We start from the raw sequence: 17,887 nt of genomic DNA, 5'->3' as shown, positions 1-17,887 counted from the left end.
ATGACCTTTTAGAACAAGTAAAGATATCTTAATTATTGAACTACATGAACGTAATTTAGTTTGTCGATATCATCATAACTCCAATTAGTTGATTAATCACATGCCTGCTATTGAGACATAATTTTAGAAGAGGTGACCTTGTTGAAATATTCTTGAACACTACAATCCAAATGATACCATTGAATCATTAAATTTGTTCTTCACATCCTTTGAGACATCAAAGATCGTCGTGGAGTGAGTTTGAAGAGTTCATTGTTCTCTTTTGGGCTATTTGGTGTTGTTATAATAAGATTCATTTTTCAGGAACTCGATTTGATTCAAATATCAATGTGTGGGTCAGTGATTATATTGCTACTTTTCACTCTGCTAATTTGAGGAATGGTCGAGTTTCTATGTCAACATCTTCTCGGATCCAAGGTCGAGGTTTCCTCCTCTAGCTAACTGGTTCAAACTAAATATAGATGTTGCTTCAATCGATATGAAACCAAAATAGGTGTGGATGTAGTGGTTAATAATGCATCAAACCAAGTTCTTTGCAACGCGGTTTCTATGTAATGTTGGCTCGGTGGCAATGGCAAAAGATCTGACTGAAGTGGTGGATTTGTGTCGATCGAGATGGATCTTTTTCTATTGGTGATTGAAACTGATTCTATGCCTATTTCAATTTGAGATTTATCTGAGTTGGGGGTACTTTAGGATTTCAAAAGGCAGATTATAGCCCTCAATCATTTCTATTCATATTGCCTTTCAGAGAGGGGAATGTAGTGGCTCATCACCTTGCTCGTATGGCTTTGGAAGAAGAAATTGATGTTGTTTGGTTGGAGTCTATCCCTGTGGCTCTTAATGCTGCGTTGCTTTAGTCTTTCCTTCATTTGTTTTTCAAAGAAAAACAAAACAAAAACATTGAAGCAATTCCAACCTCGAGCAAATTGTGCAAATAATCAAATACAATTTGTTGAATCTCAAAACTACGACACTTGAATATCAACTTATGATCACAAGTAGTGGCAATCTTGTTTTCCGTTCCATTCAATATAACAACAAATCGAAGGACATGCAAAAAAGTGAAAAATGTAAACAAACCTTACAGATGGAGGAAAATGAATCAGTCCCCAAAGAGCACGACGCAAGTTCCCACGCCATCCAAAAATGTGTGTGCAACAAACAATCCACGAGCTTTACAATTAGCCAATTGCTCTGCCCCTTAGCTAAAAAGGCAAACACTTCCATCTGAATTTCCTATTCCCCTTTCATTTGAGTTTTGGCACACCATAGTTTTGCATAAATGAAACTAATTCAAGTTCAAAAGGGGTGGTAAAGTTCTCTATAGTATTTAAATAAAATTCAACCAAGCAGCATTTGGACAATAATAGAATAGTTTCTCCCCTAGTTGTAAGCCACTATATTTGGTGGAAGTTTTTCCTCTGGCCTTTCAATCACTGCTCTCCCCCTACCAATTTAATTTTCCAGCAAAATCTATTTGCAGACATTTGATAATGAAAACTGATTCATAGTCGATATAAATGATTTAGTTACAATCTGAGAGAACATTTGAATAAATATAAACATATAGGACTAGTTAAGGTAGCAGTTCCTAAGTGGACAGAATTGGTAGAGCATGACCTCGAGGTTGGCATCTTCAAGCTCAAACACTGACATTGTTTGAGACAAGAACTAAATGGGGATTGAAATTCATCCACCATTTGCCTTGGCCGTTTCAAAAGTTCTTCTCATTGTCAATGTCGATTTTGACAGGAACGGTACCATAACCAAAAGTAACCTCATTTCAACAGCCTCTCATTGGTCCACCTGATGGTTAACAAGGGGCCTGTGAGGTTTTGGAGCTGCAACAGAACACCATCATTAACAATGAAACCTCTAAGATGCGATACATTTTTTCAGTCTCTTGATTCAAAAGAGAAAAAATCATACAAATAGATTACACCGGCAAAATAAACGGGTCGATTTGGGATATACAATATGCAATACACAGAGCGAATCATGCAGATCAGATTATCAAATAATTTCACATACCATTGGGATTCCCCTGTTCATAAAAACTTCGAAAAAGAGCAACAGCTTCCGATGCCATTATTCCTGCAGTACATTTGAACCCCCTTCCTTGCCCATTACCGCTATCATAACAAATTAAAGAGATTTAGGCAACAACAAAGAAAAGTAATACAGAAGCTTAAAAATAAAAAGATTAGACAAAATGTGAAAGGACTTCACGTTTTCAAATTATCAGCCCTACCAAAAATCTACACTCTTACCTAGTTTATTTTATATCGTTTTATTACTTTATAGCATCCAGAACATATGAACTAACCTTTTCTTCATGTGGGAGGATGATAGTGCAAAAAGTAAAATGCTGGATGAATCTAGGTTCTCTTAATGCTTAACCATTATGAACACTGGATAAAAAGCTTTCTACATAATAGTATTCCAAGCCTGAAATGGACGATGATCATTGCCAAGATATTGAATTCTGTGGCCGTAACTTATATCTATTTCCACTACTCAGACCAATTGAACAAATGTTAAAAGGGTGGAAGTTGCTAACTTTGTGGTTCGGACAAAGGGTGGAATGGACGATTTCATTGAAATGGGCGATGTTCGTGTTGGTTGTCATAGAGGATGTTTGTGTTGTTGAAGAGGCAGCTATTACGCTGAAGCCATACAGGCCACAAAGGCTCTAATGAGACAATTTGACTGAACCAAAGCTCCCCCTAAAAAAACCACCATCACAACCAACACAAACACTCTCAATTTGAATATTTTTCTTTCTATAAGAGACAATTTCATTGATGAATGAAGTACAAAAGAGAGGGAAAGAAGCCCGAATCAAAGGAGTTACAGAAGACATCTCCAATTGGCCAAAAGAGAATTAAAACTATAAGAATGGAATAATTTTGACAATTTACACCCGGAGATAGCAATATGAACAACAAGATCCATAAAGAAATCATAGTGCAGAGCTCTGTATGAGCTGTTTCAAGAGGATGCACTTCCTATCCTTGAAAGGATGACCTTCAAGCACAAGAGAGAGGAAGTGATTGGTGTCCGATGGAAAGGCCACAGACCAGCTGAAAGCTTGAAGAATGTGGTTCCAAAACTGAGTAAAGGGTAGAAAATGAAGAGGTGGCTTTGAGTCTCGTTGCCCTTACAAAGGGGGCAACAACTGGGAAAAATCATCACCGAAGGAAGACGACGCTAGAGTTTATCGTGTGTAAGGATCGCTGTATGAGCAATTTCCCACATAAAGATGATCTTTGTGGGGTAGTTGTCAGACCAAATAGCTTCGGTGGGGCCAGCAAAAGCATTAGCACTGCTGCGGTGCCTAAGAGTAATCCAAGATTTAGAGAAGACCGATGGATCGGGCTTCCAATACCATTTGTCATCAGATTGTAGGGGCTGGTGGTTTGTGAGCAGAAGAGACAGATCAGCCCATTCAGCAATTTCGAAGTCATTGAGATGCCTACGAAGATGTGGTCCCAACAGCCCTCCAAAGTGTTCCAAAGGTCAAAAACTGTGACCTCCTTGGCAAGGGATAGAGCAGATAGATTAGGGAAGGGTATATGAAGAGGTTGGGTGCCCACCAAGAGTCAAGCCAAAACAAGATAGAGCGCCCATTGCCAAGAATAGCAGCAGCATATTGATCCCCAAGGGTTGAAGGCTAGACAAGTTTTTCTATGGGCCTTTGGCAGTGAACAAAGAGCGGGATCCGGCTTGAGCCAAACTTGGCAGCAAGGACTCTTCTCCACAAAGCATGTTTTTCCATCCTAAACCTCCAAATCCATTTTGCAAGGAGACTCATTTCTCATTTTATATTGGTGATCCGAAGTCCGTGTCCTTTTGGGGGAGAGTGACAAGATCCCATCGGACAAGGTGAAGGTTGGTACCCTCCTCGTTCCCTTTCCAAAGAAAATCTCTATAGAGCTTTTCAATCATATGGGCCACTTTGCTGGGTATTTTGAAAAGGGAAAGCATCCCCAAGATCACATCCACTCGGCCAAGTTCCAAAGGTAGGAAGTCCTCTATTATAGTCAGTTCCGACAACACCACCACTACCGACTTATACACTCCCTTCTCTCTTATCGCATCACTGTTGCCTACTATCACTCCGTAATTCGACGTCTCGATCATTGGCAACTTCAACTCCTCCACTAATTTCTAATGTATAAAATTGTGAGTCGCTTTGCAATCGATCATGACCACCACCTCTCCCAGCTAACGTTCCTTTTCAGTTTCATGGTTCCTTTTCCAAATAACCCTAGTATCGACCTCGGAGAAATTTCCACATTCGTTGCAACGTCGGGCTTTCACCTCCAGTTCAATATCTTCTAACTCTTTTGATTCCTCTATCAATTCTTCGTCCTCCTGGTAGATTAACAGATTGAGCTCTCGTTTCTCTCTCAATTGGCACCGATGCCCCAGGAAGTATTTCTCATCACACCGAAAACACAATCCCTTCTCCCTTTTCTCCCTCGCCTCTGGGTCTGATAATCTTCGAAATGTCCTCTCCTTTCTCATGGCTCCTTTTTTTTTCTGGTAATACTACAATTTTTAGTGTTTCATTTGGTGCTCAATTCCCTTGCATTTTAGGTTCACCTTCCGCGATCTGTTTGTTAGGGACCTTTTGGGCCGCTGTTGGGCCCGAGCCCACTTCCTGCTGAGCCATCTGCAGCGCCAAGTTTCGATCACTCACGGCTTGGGCCTCTTTCATACATGCATCCAGGCCCACGGGATGCCGACTTACTACTTCCGCCTTGATCGACGGGGCTAACCTGTTGAGGAAGGTCTCCTTCAGCACCTCCTCCAACGTAGCTGGAATCAGAGCCGCGTAGGTCTCAAACTTCTTTCGATAGTCTTCATACGATCCTTCCTGTTTAATTCGTAAGAGTCGTGAAAGCCGAAAGGAGTGTACCTTCTTGCATGGACCGAAACCTATCGAACATCCGTCGTTTCAAATCCTCCCATGCCCATATCGGTCTCTGGTTGTGAGCCCATCTGAACCAATCCACAGGTTCAGGCGAAAATGCAATGACAGAGACCTTAATCTTCTCTTCATCCATCAACTCATGTATCTCGAAGTAATGTTCCGCCCTATAAACCCAGGAATCGGGGTGCTCACGAGTAATGTGGCCATTTCTAACCTCTTGTATTTGTTGTGATCATTCGATCCTTCGTGAGGCCTCGTCTGCGAGCTCTCCCCTTCTTCTCCTTCCTTATCCGTCTTGGATTTCTGAGTTTCCTCGTGATGCTCGATTTCTCTTTTTCTCGCATCTCTGTCAGATGTTGGTATACAAGTCATCTCTTGGATATTCGATCGAGCCATAATTGCAGTGTCCACCTGAATGAAGTCAGCAACTCCTGTGCCATATTCAAACCCGCCGATGAAGAGAAGCTTTACTAAAAAGAGGCTTCTCATTATGTGGATACAAAGGCTTCAAGTGGTGCGGTTCCCACAGGAATTGCAAAACCTGAAGGAAAATTTATGGATGGAATCAAATATGTAGTATTTACAGACAAAAGTATTCGGTTATTGGGGAAAAATCAATATACTTCTAATGTCGAATCGGGATCAACTAGGACAGAAATAAAGCATTGGGTAGAACTCTTCTTTGGTGTCAAGGTAATAGCTATGAATAGTCATCGACTCCCGGGAAAGGGTAGAAGAATGGGTAAACTGTGAAAGCCTAAAAATATACACACCCCGTTCATATGTGATATGATTGCATCACGATGCCTAAGTACACGATCTAATAGATCGTTATAGCGAGTCCCCAAACATCTGACTACATTTTCCAACTAAAATGGAATATTACTACCGAAATTGAATTGTACATCCAAATAGCCCTAAAAAGACATGATCCCAAGCGGATACTTGACATGTACCCCCTCTTCCGGGTCCATCACAAAGGGAAACAAAAACCAAGATTTGCTTTATCCGGTATCAACACAAGCTACGAGAAAATAGAACACCTTTCAGGAGTATCAATACCGTTACATGAATCGTAAATGCATGAATATGATGTACCAAAAAATCTGCGGTTCCTAATGGAATAGGTAACAAAAGCAACTTTGCCGCCCACTGCCACTAAATCACCACCTCCCAAGTTCAAACTGGTGCCTGTTGTTGCACCGGGGGCCGTTATACTAGGTGCTAAAGCATGGTGTTTTGTATCCATTGAGTTATTTCACCGTAATACCTATTCTTCCAGGCTCTTCTTCATTTCAATCATTCCTTCCCGGAGTTTAGCTATTCCTCATATTGCTATCATCTCATGTTTCTTCTCGGCTCGCATCTTTCCCAGATTTCCAAACTTGGCTCTGATACCAATTTGTTAGGAACCCACACCTACAATTAGAAATTCCCAACAAGTTTTCTAAGAACAGAGCAATACTCTGATATATATTTTTATTATGAACTTCAAAGGAAAAGTTACAATGCAAGCAACAAAAATGGAACAAAGAACAAGGAATCAAACAACCAAGAGTAACCTAATTTCCAGCACATGCAAGAAGGGTGGATATCCTCTCCACCAAGCTATCGCTCCTCACCAAAAATTCCCCACCCTCCACCTATGGGGTGCTCTCTTCTTAAGCCCCTCATCACTGCCCCCCCCCCCCCCCTCCTAACAAACCGTCAGAATATTACCACTTAGTCCTTCCATCCCTCATTATTCCCTTTTGCGCCCCTACATTTATAAATTTTTATAATTAGGGGTCTTACAACCTCCTTTTGGTGGCCTCGGGCATTCAGATCGCCTTCATTAAGCCATATAGCCTTGCATTTTTGTCTCCAAAGGGTTTCTTCCTTAGCCACCATGGAGAGAAGTTGGGACTTAAGGCCTCTTTTCTGCACCTTATGTATAGGAAGACACTTGTTGGACTCCTCGAGGTTGTCCAGCAAGGTTATTTCGACAATGAGCTTATTTTTTTTAGCGTTGATACAATTAAAAATAGACTTGTTCCAGTCCTTGAGTACTGTTTTGAGACCTTTGAGCTTCACAATAAGACTGTGGCTCGGCCTACCATACAACGAGGTGTTCTTCCACCAATAATCAATAGTGCTATTAAAACCCCCGTGTTAAAGCCACATATTCTCAAAACGGAAACGGTGTTGGGCCCCATTTGTCGACACCGATAGATAGAAGAATAGGAAAATGATCCGAGGTGGGTGGATGTGGTAAAAGCAAATTTTTGTTGGACGTTTTCGGTGAGCAAGAACCGGTCAACGAGGGTGAAAATAGGGTAATGCCTATAGTCGAACCATGTATTGGCCTGAGTTTTCTTTTTCAAAAAGAAATTACCAAGGGAAAGTGAAAAAGTTATCCCGATAATTTGGAATATTATTGATTTTATTCATCTCTTTCCTATTTGACAATAATACAATGGTCAATCTTAAATAGAAGGAAAACCTAAAACTTAAACGGAAAAATCCTGCCAAAATAATGACAATATAATTGCAGCTAATGATTGGGGCATAAATCAACTAGTTAAAGAATTTTCCCAAGTAGGTGTAAACCATTTCATTGAAGAAAATCCAGTCAAAAGGAAGCATATGAATCGATTGCATGCAAGCATGTAAATGACTTAAATTATATAAAAATATAATTTGATTTTGAAAAGTGAACAGCTAACAGCCGCAATATGTTCAAGAAGAGAAGACCAAAGAGTTCACCCCCAAAACTAAAATCTAATAATGGTAGATAGAGAAATAAACCTTGTAGATGCCTCCTGACTACCTAAGTGAAGTGACAATATAGATCCACATCCACCAAATTTGTCATTTGCACAACCATAATATACTTCCTTTATACCTAAAACAGGAGATCCAATAGCAATGAATGAGTCACGTTCAGTGAAGGTAAGTGAAAGGTAAATATGACCTAGGAGCTATGACCCTTTGGGTAAACAATTACTCTCTGGATTGAGAAACGAGAAAAAGAAAACAAAAGGGCAAAGAAAACATACCGACTATTGATAGGGCAGAAGCACACATAATGCATGGTTCACAGGTAACATAAAGTTTGCACTTCGAGAACTTATCAGCCACTTCTGTGGTAGAAATTCCATCCCTCTGCCATGCCTCAATTAGGATATCGATAGCTTCCATCTCTGCGTGTCTGGTAGCCTATGTGGATATGAAGGGGGAAAATGTAGAGAAGAAAACTTATAAACATTGTAACTTGTAAGAAAAACAAGTCGGCAGAACACCACAATCAAAAAGGAAAGTTGGGCTTGGGGTAATGGAAATTCACATGTACCCTTCCTTTAAATCTAAGCAGGTTAACATTTAATGCTTCCTTCTTTTCTTTTTTAGTGGGATAACATGGATGTCCTAGTTAGCTTATGTGTACCTTGACTGATCTCACACAATAACTATGTGTGTGAAGTGGCTAGATTCACTTCCATTAATTTAGGGCTCCCATTGGGAGGAACCCTGCAAGTTAGTTGTTGAAGTCCTATGCGGAATAGTTGAAATGGTGGACTACTTGGAAAAAGGCCTATTTCTCTAGAGGAAGGAGACTGAATCTTATTCATATGGCTTTAAGTGGGATACCCAGCCTTTTCTTGTCCTTGTTTAGGTTCCCGGCCTTGGTAAGTAAAATTCTTGAGAGATTGACAAGGAACTTCATGTGGGATAGGTCGAGGCAGGGGGAAGTTCCTATTTGGTTAGGTGGGAGGTGGTGTTGAAATTGGTTGAACTTAGGGGATTGGGTATTGGAAAATTGAGATTACAAAATTAGGCTTTTTAGGCTAAGTGGTTGTCGCGGTTCTTTACAAAGACTGATGTGCTCTAGTATAGAGTGATCCTGAGTAGGTATAGGCCCACATCCTTTCGAGTGGACTTCGAGTGGGGAGTCAAGGGGGCCTTGGTATAACTCTTTGGGATGCTACCTCTTCTTCTCCTTCTTCTCTCAGTTGGGCAGTTGCTCAATTGGGGAAGGCTTACATGTCCATTTTTGGGAGGACCACAAGGTGTGAGATAAGTCTATGTATGTTTTACTTCCTCACCTTCACTTTCTCTTAGATAAAAGGATGCACAATGTGGCCACGGTGTTGCCTTCCTCATACCCATCTTCTTCGGCCTTTTTGGGCTTTCATTTTTTTTTTTTTTTTTGAAAAGAAAACGAGACTTTTTCATTGAAATAATGAAATGAGCCTAATGCTTAAAGTACAAAGAAACAAAAATAATAGTGAGAATACAATGGAAATTTCGCCACAACTAGAATAAGATCAAAAGAAAGGACCAGCCCTAAGAATAGGAAAAAAAACATCCAATGAACAAAAGATTCTGAATGAGACTGCTGACTGCTGTTGACAAAGAGACGTAATTGAAACTTGAGCGACATGGGACTTGGAGAGCAAAAGAGGCTTGATAAAGAGATCATAAAAGGAATGGTTTACAATCTGGACAACAGAATACCCTTAACATCCATTAATTGATCACCCTCTGATTTTATACACCACCTTCCATCAACAATTTCCACTTCCAAAAAGGAAGTTCCCCTCTTTGCATTCCTAACTAAGCTGTCCATTAACTGAGGTAACATAAAACTCTTCAAAAAGCTTCGTGAAGCTATCTTTTAATAATTCCCAGAATTTAAGGATGAATTCTTAAGTGTAACCATCTGGACCGGGGGCTTTATTCCTGCTCAAAGACATTACTGCTCTTCTAATTTCTGGATGTGTAAAGCTAGCTGCAAGTTGACTGCTTTGCTCTCTTGATACTTCTGCCCATTGCAGGTTGGTAGGGATTGACCTTACTCCAATGGCCTTGGAATAAAGGGATGTATAGAAGCCTACAATGAGTTCTTCAATTTCTCTAAATGATTTGGTTAGGATGCCCTGGTCGTTGATCAATTCTGAGATCAAATTTTTCCTCTTTGGGCTTTCATCATCCTATGTCAAATAGAAAGGCAATTGACATTGCCGGACTTATTTTTCCGGCAATTGATGGACCCCTGATTCTTCTAGGGGGTTCTATTGCCATCCCATTTTCATACTTTATCTCTCCCTTTTGCTTCGCCAACTGCTTTTGTGGCATATGTTTTTTTTCCTATTTATGGAATGAATTCCAAAGATTTCCTCTTCATGGAAGGTTAAAATTCTAGAGAAGGTTGTGTGGAAAATTTTAATTGAGGGAGTTAGTACTTTAGATTGTGTTCAAAGACAATTTTCCTTCGTTTTGCTTCAAAAATGGGGCATTTTCTGTAAAAGGCATCAAAAGAATTTAAACCATTTGTTATGGGATTTCCCGTTCACAAACTACTTTTGGGATCATTGGTTGGGTTTGTTTAGTGTTAGCGGGACATGCAATTGATATGAGTGATTTTTGTTGGAGTTACTTTTGAATCTACCATTAGAGAGAGGGGACAAGTGTTGTGACTGCTAGTTTCTTTGCTGTTTTGTGGGGTATATGACTTCAACGGAACAATAGGATTTTTAGAGAGGTAGAGAAGTCTGGAGAGGAGGTTTAGGAAGTAGTGAGGTTTAATGTTTCTCTATAGGCGTCAATCATTAGGCAATTCTTTAGTTATGATCTTAGTCTCGTTCTTTTAGTTTGTAGTTAGTGTTGGACTCCAAATTTTTCTAGACTTGTTTTCTATATGCCCCTGTATTCCTTTTGTTCTTCCAATGACAGTTCGGTTTCTTACCTTAAGAATATCTCACACAATAATTGCTTAAGCATTTAGCATAAAAATCTTGTAGGAACTTTAATATCTTTAGGTAAGCAATCCAATTTTAAAGGCTCAAAAAGAGTCACTCAGTTGAGTTGAGTTGCAGCAAGATAATTCTCTTACGAGAATAAGAAATCCTCTAAACTTGAGAACTATGCAACCAACTTCTAAGCAAAGGAACCTCTCTAGTGAAATCAATCAGTTTAGGTATTCAGAGCTTGCCCCTGACTTTGATAGTCCAAAATCCTCTAAGTTGAAAGGTGAGAATAGACGTATGAAGCAGCCTTTCATCTACATCCAGAGCTCGCTATTTTCCTTTACAAAAAAATGGAGAAGACCCCGTCATGGATGTTAATCATGCAAAGGTAAACACATCAGAACAAAGAACATATTATCTAAAGCATTTTGAAATTCCGCATCTTATAGAAACTGCTTTTCAACCACAAAGCTACTTATTACTCTGAAATTTTTTCGCTGCCTAGTTAAAAGGGATTGTGCTATCGGCATACCAAATTATAGGTCACTCAAGTTGATTTTTTACAGAGCATTCAACATATCTTTCCATATATCCACATACTATATGTGAATAGATAACCCCATAAAAAAAAGACAAGTTCCAGCAATTCTTTGAGCAATCCCTCACCCAACTAATCACTCCATACATAATAGCTACCTCTCCCGTCCATCCATAAGTAACCTCCTTGATAAGAAATCTCCAAATCAACTCAATCTAATATACAAATGTGTTGGCAGACAAGTTATCTTTTTTATGGTATTTGTTGGATAGAGAGGTTGTGGAAGCTGCTTATTTCCTTGCTTTGTTGGACTCAACCTGTTTGTATCTAGGTGGCAAGGATATTGTGTGCAGTCCCATGTCCTTCAAAGGGGTTTTCTAGTGGATCCTTTTTTCATCTTAAATGGTCTGGGAACTCTTCTTCCTTTTCATTCAAGTTTCGTCATTCTCTTTCCAATAGGGAAACTACGAATGTGGCTGCTCTTCTTTCTTTACTATAGGGTCATCCCTTTAGATTGGGAAGAAGGGATATCAGATTTTGGAGCCTCAATTCTTTGGAAGGGTTCTTTGCAAGTCCTTCTTTCATTGTTTGGTTGATCCTTCCTGATAGAGTATTAAAATCTTGGAGTAAATCTTGAAGAATGCTTTATTAATTGTGTGAGAAATGAATACAAGTTCCCCTTAAATAGATCCAAGGGAAAAAGGCTGGGTAACCCCTAAACTAACTAACTAACTAATCTAAACCTAACCCCCTTTAAATAGACCCAAAGGGGAAGGGTGGGTTCACACCTAAACTAAAAGTTAACAAAATGAAAGTAAGAATGTTAATGAAAATACATTTGACTAAAAACATGTAAGAATTCCCAAAATAATCTATATCAATTTTCCTCCCCCAACAAAGAATAACTCGACCCAAGTTATGTTGCTAGTTGAAACTCATCCGGTGGGTAACAGGGAGTGAGGTCAGCAACATTGAAAGTTGAGTGAAGGAAGGAGGTCAATTTGATAGGCACTCTCCAATTTTATGTATGACTTTGAATGGTCTGAGCTTCTTGTTGGAGAGTTTGTTGTGTGTTCCAATGGGTAGCCTTGTTTTTCTTATGTGGATCATCACTAAATCTCCGGGTTGAAAGGTTAGAACGTGTCTGTGTTGATCTACTTTAGACTTATAAGATGCATTAGCAGCTTCTACGTGGTCGATTACTTCTTGCTGTAATTTTTTTATTTCGTCCACCATTTGTTCTACTTCTGCACTTAAATCAATAGATGATAGAAGATTAGTAAGATCAAAAGTTAGACGGTGAAGTTTAGTATAAACTACTTCAAATAGACACTGTGGATTTGTTTTGCATATTGTTGTATGCAAATTCAATTTAAGCAAGACGAGTATCCCATTGTCTCGATTTGTTGCTAGAAAGACACCGAAGGAGGTTGCCAAGTATCCTATTTTGTTACTTCCATTTGGCCGTCTGTTTGAGGGTAGCTCGTAGTGATGAATTTTAGACTTGTGTCAAACCTTTTCCAAAGACTTTTCCAAAAGAAGCTCATAAACTTTACGTCTCGATCCACTACTATTGATTTTGGGATCCCATGAATCCTGACAATTTCTCTAAAAAAGGAGTGAGCAATATTTATAGCACCGGATGTTTTCCTGCAAGCAATAAAATATCCCATCTTGCTAAATCTGTCCACTACAACAAATATGGAATCAAATCTTCTTTGTGTTCTAGGTAATCCAAGGATAAAATCCATGGATAGATTTTCCCTTATAGAACTTAGAATGGGTAAAAGGGTGTAGAGGCCATTGTTTTGAGTTTTCCCTTTGGCTTTTTGACATATAAAACATCTTTTTACAAAGTTGTTTGCATCTTTCCTTTGTTGTGGCCAATAAAAGCGTCCACTAATGGAAATTAAGGTTTTGTCTGTTCCAAAATGCTCGGCTAAGTCGTTTGAGTGAACTTCTTGGATAAGTGCCTTTCTAAGAGATCCTTGGAATATACATAAATGGTTGCCTTTAAAAAGGAATCCATCAAGTAAGTGGAAATCTTTACAACTGCTGTTAGTTAAACAAGATTGCCAAGTGAGTGTTAATAAATTGGCTCTCCTATTTAAAGCATCGGCTACCTTATTAATCCATTTAATGTGCATTCTGTTATAATATGTATTTATATTGTAATTATGATTAGTTCTCCTTTATTGTAATTTTATATCTCCTAGATTAGGATTTCTTAGTTGTCTATATATATATCTGGGTTTGCACTTTTCACAAGGTTAGGGTTTGAGTTGATTCATCAAGTTTGAGTGGTTGTTTGTCTACACCACCCATCCCAGGAGAAGCGTCCTCACCGTCCGATCGAGTTTGTCGTTGTCAATCTCCAGAAACGTCTGCACGTGAGGCTCACGCACAGCCACAAATATTCTTCTCCGTCGCCATGCGCCGGCGAGTGGGAGCACGTGGGACCACTTCCCCACGTTCCGTCAGTTGGGTTCTTCTCAGCTCATCTTTTATGATTGTTCTGTGCACTTGGTTCCATTGAAATCTACTTGGTTGTGAGTTATTTGAAAAAAAATGCCCTTTTGTGCTTAGGATTTATTGCTGTTTTGTTTCAATTTGGAGCTGTTTTGTTCTTTGGTTCACCTTTGATTTCGATTCTAATTTGTTCTTTCCACTCGTGAGATCTACAAACTGTTTATTAGCCCATAATGGATGAAGTGAAGCATAAGGTAGTATCTAATGTAATTCCCCTAGCATCGAAGATAACTGAACACAAGTTAAATGAATCGAATTACTATGATTGGTGTCAGACGATTCAATTTTATTTGCTTAGTACAGATATGGATGACCATGACTAGGGAACCACCAAAAGATGATAAGGAAGAGGCTTGGCTTCGTGATGACACTTGACTTTATCTTTAGATTAAGAATTCTATTAAAAGTGAGGTTGTTGGTTTGGTTGATCATTGTGATTCTGTGAAGGAACTCTTAGAATTCTTATAATTTTTATACTCTGGAAAAGAACACGTTCATTGAATGTTTGATGTTTGTATGCAATTCTTTCAAGCTAAAGAGAAAGTAGAATCTGTTACAAGTTACTCTATGAGACTTAAGAAGACAGTTGTCGAACTTGTTTTACTATTATTGTTTAGTCCCGATGTCAAAGTTCAACAAGTTCAGTGTATGATATTTTTTAATGGACTTTTACTTAAGTTTGGAATGGCTAAAACACATATTCTATCTAATTCTGAAATTCCGTCATTAGAGGAAACCTTCAGTCGTGTTCTTCGTATTGAGAGTTCTCAATCCAGTTCGCCTGTTTCTCAACCTAATAGTGCTCTTATGAGTAAGAATAATAATAACTCTTGGGGTACTTCAGGGATGACTAACAATTTTCAGAAGCCTAGTTATGATAATTGAAGATCAAATTCTCAAGAGATTGTCTGTCACTATTGTCGTAAGCCAGAACATATGAAACGTGATTATCAAAAGTTATTGTATAAGACTCAACGATCTCAACATGCTCAGATAGTTTCCACCAATGATATGGCTAAGAAGTCTATTACCATCTCTGCTGACGATTTTGCTAAATTTCAAGTATTCCAGATATCCTTATAGGCATCTTCTTCATCAAATCCTATTGCCACCATCATCTACCAAATAGGTCATGGACTCTAGTGTCATCGCTCATATGACAGGTAATTCTAACTTATTTTATATGCCTTTGTCCCTTGTCTCATCTCCGTCTGTCACTTTGGCAAATGGATCAACCTCCTCTATTCTTAGATCCAGCACCATTTTTCTCACTCCATCACTTTCTTTGTCCTCTGTATTACATTTGTCTCAATTGTCTTTTAATTTAATTTCCATTAACCAGCTTACTTGTGACCTTAATTGTTTTGTCTCGTTTTTTCCTGGTTATTGCTTATTTCAGGATCGTATGACGAAGAAGATTATTGGTAGAAGACATGAGTCAGGGGGCCTTTATATTTTTTACCATCGGATACCGAAAGTTGTGGCTTGCTCTGGAGTTACATCCCCATTTGAAGTTTGTTGTCGTTTGGGTCATCCATCGTTGTTCGTGTTGAAGAAACTTTATCCAGAATTTCGTTCCATGTCGTCTTTGAATTGTGATTCATGTCAGTTTTCTAAATTTCATCGTCTTAGTTCTGGTCCTAGAGTTCATAAACGAGCTAGTGCTCCTTTTGAGTTAGTTCATTCTAATATTTGGAGTCCTTGTCCAGTTGTGTCCCAAACAGATTTTCGTTACTTTGTTACTTTTGTTGATGATTATTCTATTGTAAGAATGTAGGTTAGTTTATTATAAAACTTTAAGCATTCCCAAAAATCTAAAAGGAACAACCTACCAATTTCAATTTATTATTTTGAGTAAAAAAAATAGTAAGCCATTTGCTGTAAGAATGTAGGTCAAATGAAACTCTTTTTTACCAACTTGAAACCCTCAAAAAATATCCTCTCCAACTTGGTTTATTATTCTACTCACCATACCTACTATCCAGAACAAAGAGAAATGGAGAAACTAATCTCCTTATCTTAACTCCAACTAACCCTTCGTTTCTTACATTCACTCTCAACCTTCAATAAAGGAAAATAGTGACTTGGTTAATACATTGGTATGTAGATGGTGTCTTGTCCTCATTTCTTTTAACTCAAGTTTTGTTTTCAAATAAAAAAGAAATGTCACTATCCTGGGTGGTTTGTTGAGAAATACTATCCTTCATTTCTTACATTCACTCTCAACCTTCAATAGAGGTAAATAGTGGCTTGGTTAATACATTGGTATATAGATGGAGTCTTGTCTTCATTTCTTTTAACTCAAGTTTTGTTTTCAAATAAAAAAGAAATGTCACTATCCTGGGTGGTTTGTTAAGAAATACTAGCTTCATCAAATGCTAAGATATGTATGTCAGCAAGCATACTCGCTCACTAAGTAACAGCTGACCAACAAGAATAATATGATGAAGGAATGGGACCCAAAAAAAGAAAGAATGTTGCCTAAAATTGACGCAACCACTAACAAACATTGAAAATTATATTAATCAAGAAAATGTGGAAGAAAGATAGGAACCATGATAGATTACATTTCGGGTCTCAGTAGTACAGTTCCTTCCAGTGGCAATGACCGTCCCATCTTCAACAATCACACAGCTGAACATCAAGTAATTAGATAACCTCATAAGGTCGCTCCCATAAATAACTACAATGATTATTGGCAAAGCCACACAAAAGGAAGAGTCAAAGAGTTTAAGTTAGAACTACAATAATCATTTTCAACTTAATTTCAACCGTAGTGTTCGAGCATGAATTATTCGTCAACATGGCCATTGAGATGGAACATTAATACGTCCTCTTGAAAACGCACCAAACAGTAAATTCATTTTGCAACATGGCAGATCTTGCTGGCAATAATGGTAAAAATAGACAATAACTTACCCCACGGGCACTTCAAGGCTTTGTAGTGCGAGCTTGGCCTGCCATGACATGGGAAAAAATTTGAGTTACTATAGAGATAGATAAATATGACACCAATAAGACAAACATTTAAGTTTGATGACAATCATGCGTCTAGAAGAAGCTTTCTGTTGAACAAAATAAGCAACCCCATTCAAAGACAAACGGCCCTGCAGAACTCTCAATCTCAGTTCCGAATCTGATATGGACGCATTCCTCCTTCACCAGAATATTACCATAGATATAGTGACCCAAACTTAATCTTAAAACTTTTTCAGCCTCCATTTTCCACAACCCCCAAATACTGACTTTTCATTCCGATGTTCCCATCCTTCACGAAAATGTATGATTTAAGGAGTCCCAACAATTTTAAGGATATCCGCATAGGAGAGAAAATTCAAGGGATAATCGTATTTTCTAGAAAAAATCGACCCCAGGGATCAAAATACCATGTAAAAAAATTCAATTAACTACGGTTGAGCATTCATTAAAGAAAATGCAAACTCCAATAAGCCTGGAGCTATTTGCAAGTATTTCTGATGAAATCAGAAAAGTTAAACGAGAGTATTCCAGCACCTCAATGACATTAGATAGTAACGATTGAAATCCTCATGCATAGGAATTAATGTTCATTGAAAAGTGAATGTTCAATAATGATCGTCTAAGTCTCATGCCCTACAGCACTTTCCTATAAAGTAAATGAACTACGAACAGTTCGAGTGTGAATATGTCATTTTGACAATTACAACACTTAAATTCACCATGTTCGTACAGAAAGGCTAATCACCTGCTGAATAGCAAGCTCCATAAACCCAATAGTATCGGAAGAGCAATCCTCCCCTGAACCTGAAGAATCCATCTTAAACTAGGAACGAGATGAATGAGAAGAAGAATACCCGTAGCAATATCACGAGTTTAACAAATGGCAAATGCGAAGAGCTGGAGAAAGAATTTGTTGCCAATACGCACTTGTCGAGAATAATAGACATTAGGGCAATTACGCAGATTTTCAGACAGAATGGCGCGAAAAAGGAAAAGGGGTATAATTGTAATTAGTAGAACTGGTAATACAGTTTCTTTTTCTTTTGGAAGAAGTCTCCGTTTTCCCTATTTTTAAGCTAATTTATAAATTGAGTCCTCTACTTTCTAATATTTTTTTTTTGGTCGAATATCCATTTATGTCCCTAAACTTTAATTATATCCATTTAAATTCTC

General features: G+C 38.5%; 1 protein-coding gene across 3 annotated transcripts; it reads right to left on the bottom strand.

The window, feature by feature from the left end:
* Positions 1-1,020: 1,020 nt before the first annotated feature.
* LOC120072239 (tRNA-specific adenosine deaminase TAD2) lies at positions 1,021-17,716 on the bottom strand. Of its 3 annotated transcripts, none has more exons than XM_039024654.1 (7): positions 17,569-17,716; positions 16,655-16,692; positions 16,303-16,369; positions 7,981-8,140; positions 7,730-7,826; positions 2,035-2,135; positions 1,021-1,844 (listed from the first exon to the last, which is right to left on the bottom strand). In XM_039024654.1, exons 1-7 carry the CDS (start codon positions 17,659-17,661, stop codon positions 1,798-1,800), a joined length of 603 nt encoding a protein of 200 aa, XP_038880582.1. In that variant the 5' UTR covers positions 17,662-17,716; the 3' UTR covers positions 1,021-1,797. The 3 variants fall into 3 exon arrangements, with proteins under 3 accessions (XP_038880582.1, XP_038880584.1, XP_038880583.1); XM_039024656.1 differs by lacking the exon at positions 17,569-17,716 and adding an exon at positions 16,780-17,420 and having other exon boundaries at positions 1,023-1,844; XM_039024655.1 differs by having other exon boundaries at positions 1,028-1,844; positions 17,460-17,692.
* Positions 17,717-17,887: the final 171 nt, after the last annotated feature.

This window comes from Benincasa hispida, chromosome 2 (assembly GCF_009727055.1).
Source record: "Benincasa hispida cultivar B227 chromosome 2, ASM972705v1, whole genome shotgun sequence".
Taxonomy (NCBI): Eukaryota; Viridiplantae; Streptophyta; class Magnoliopsida; order Cucurbitales; family Cucurbitaceae; genus Benincasa; species Benincasa hispida.
Note: the sequence above shows the minus strand (reverse complement) of the source record. Positions and strands in the feature narration are given on the sequence as shown.

Coding starts and splice junctions, on each gene's coding strand:
- LOC120072239 (XM_039024654.1), bottom strand. CDS start 17,661: ATGTCTATTATTCTCGACAAGTGCGTATTGGCAACAAATTCTTTCTCC. Junction 16,370..16,654: donor AGCCTTGAAGTGCCCGTGGG/GTAAGTTATTGT, acceptor CTTGATGTTCAG/CTGTGTGATTGTTGAAGATG. Junction 7,827..7,980: donor TTCTGCCCTATCAATAGTCG/GTATGTTTTCTT, acceptor CTCCTGTTTTAG/GTATAAAGGAAGTATATTAT.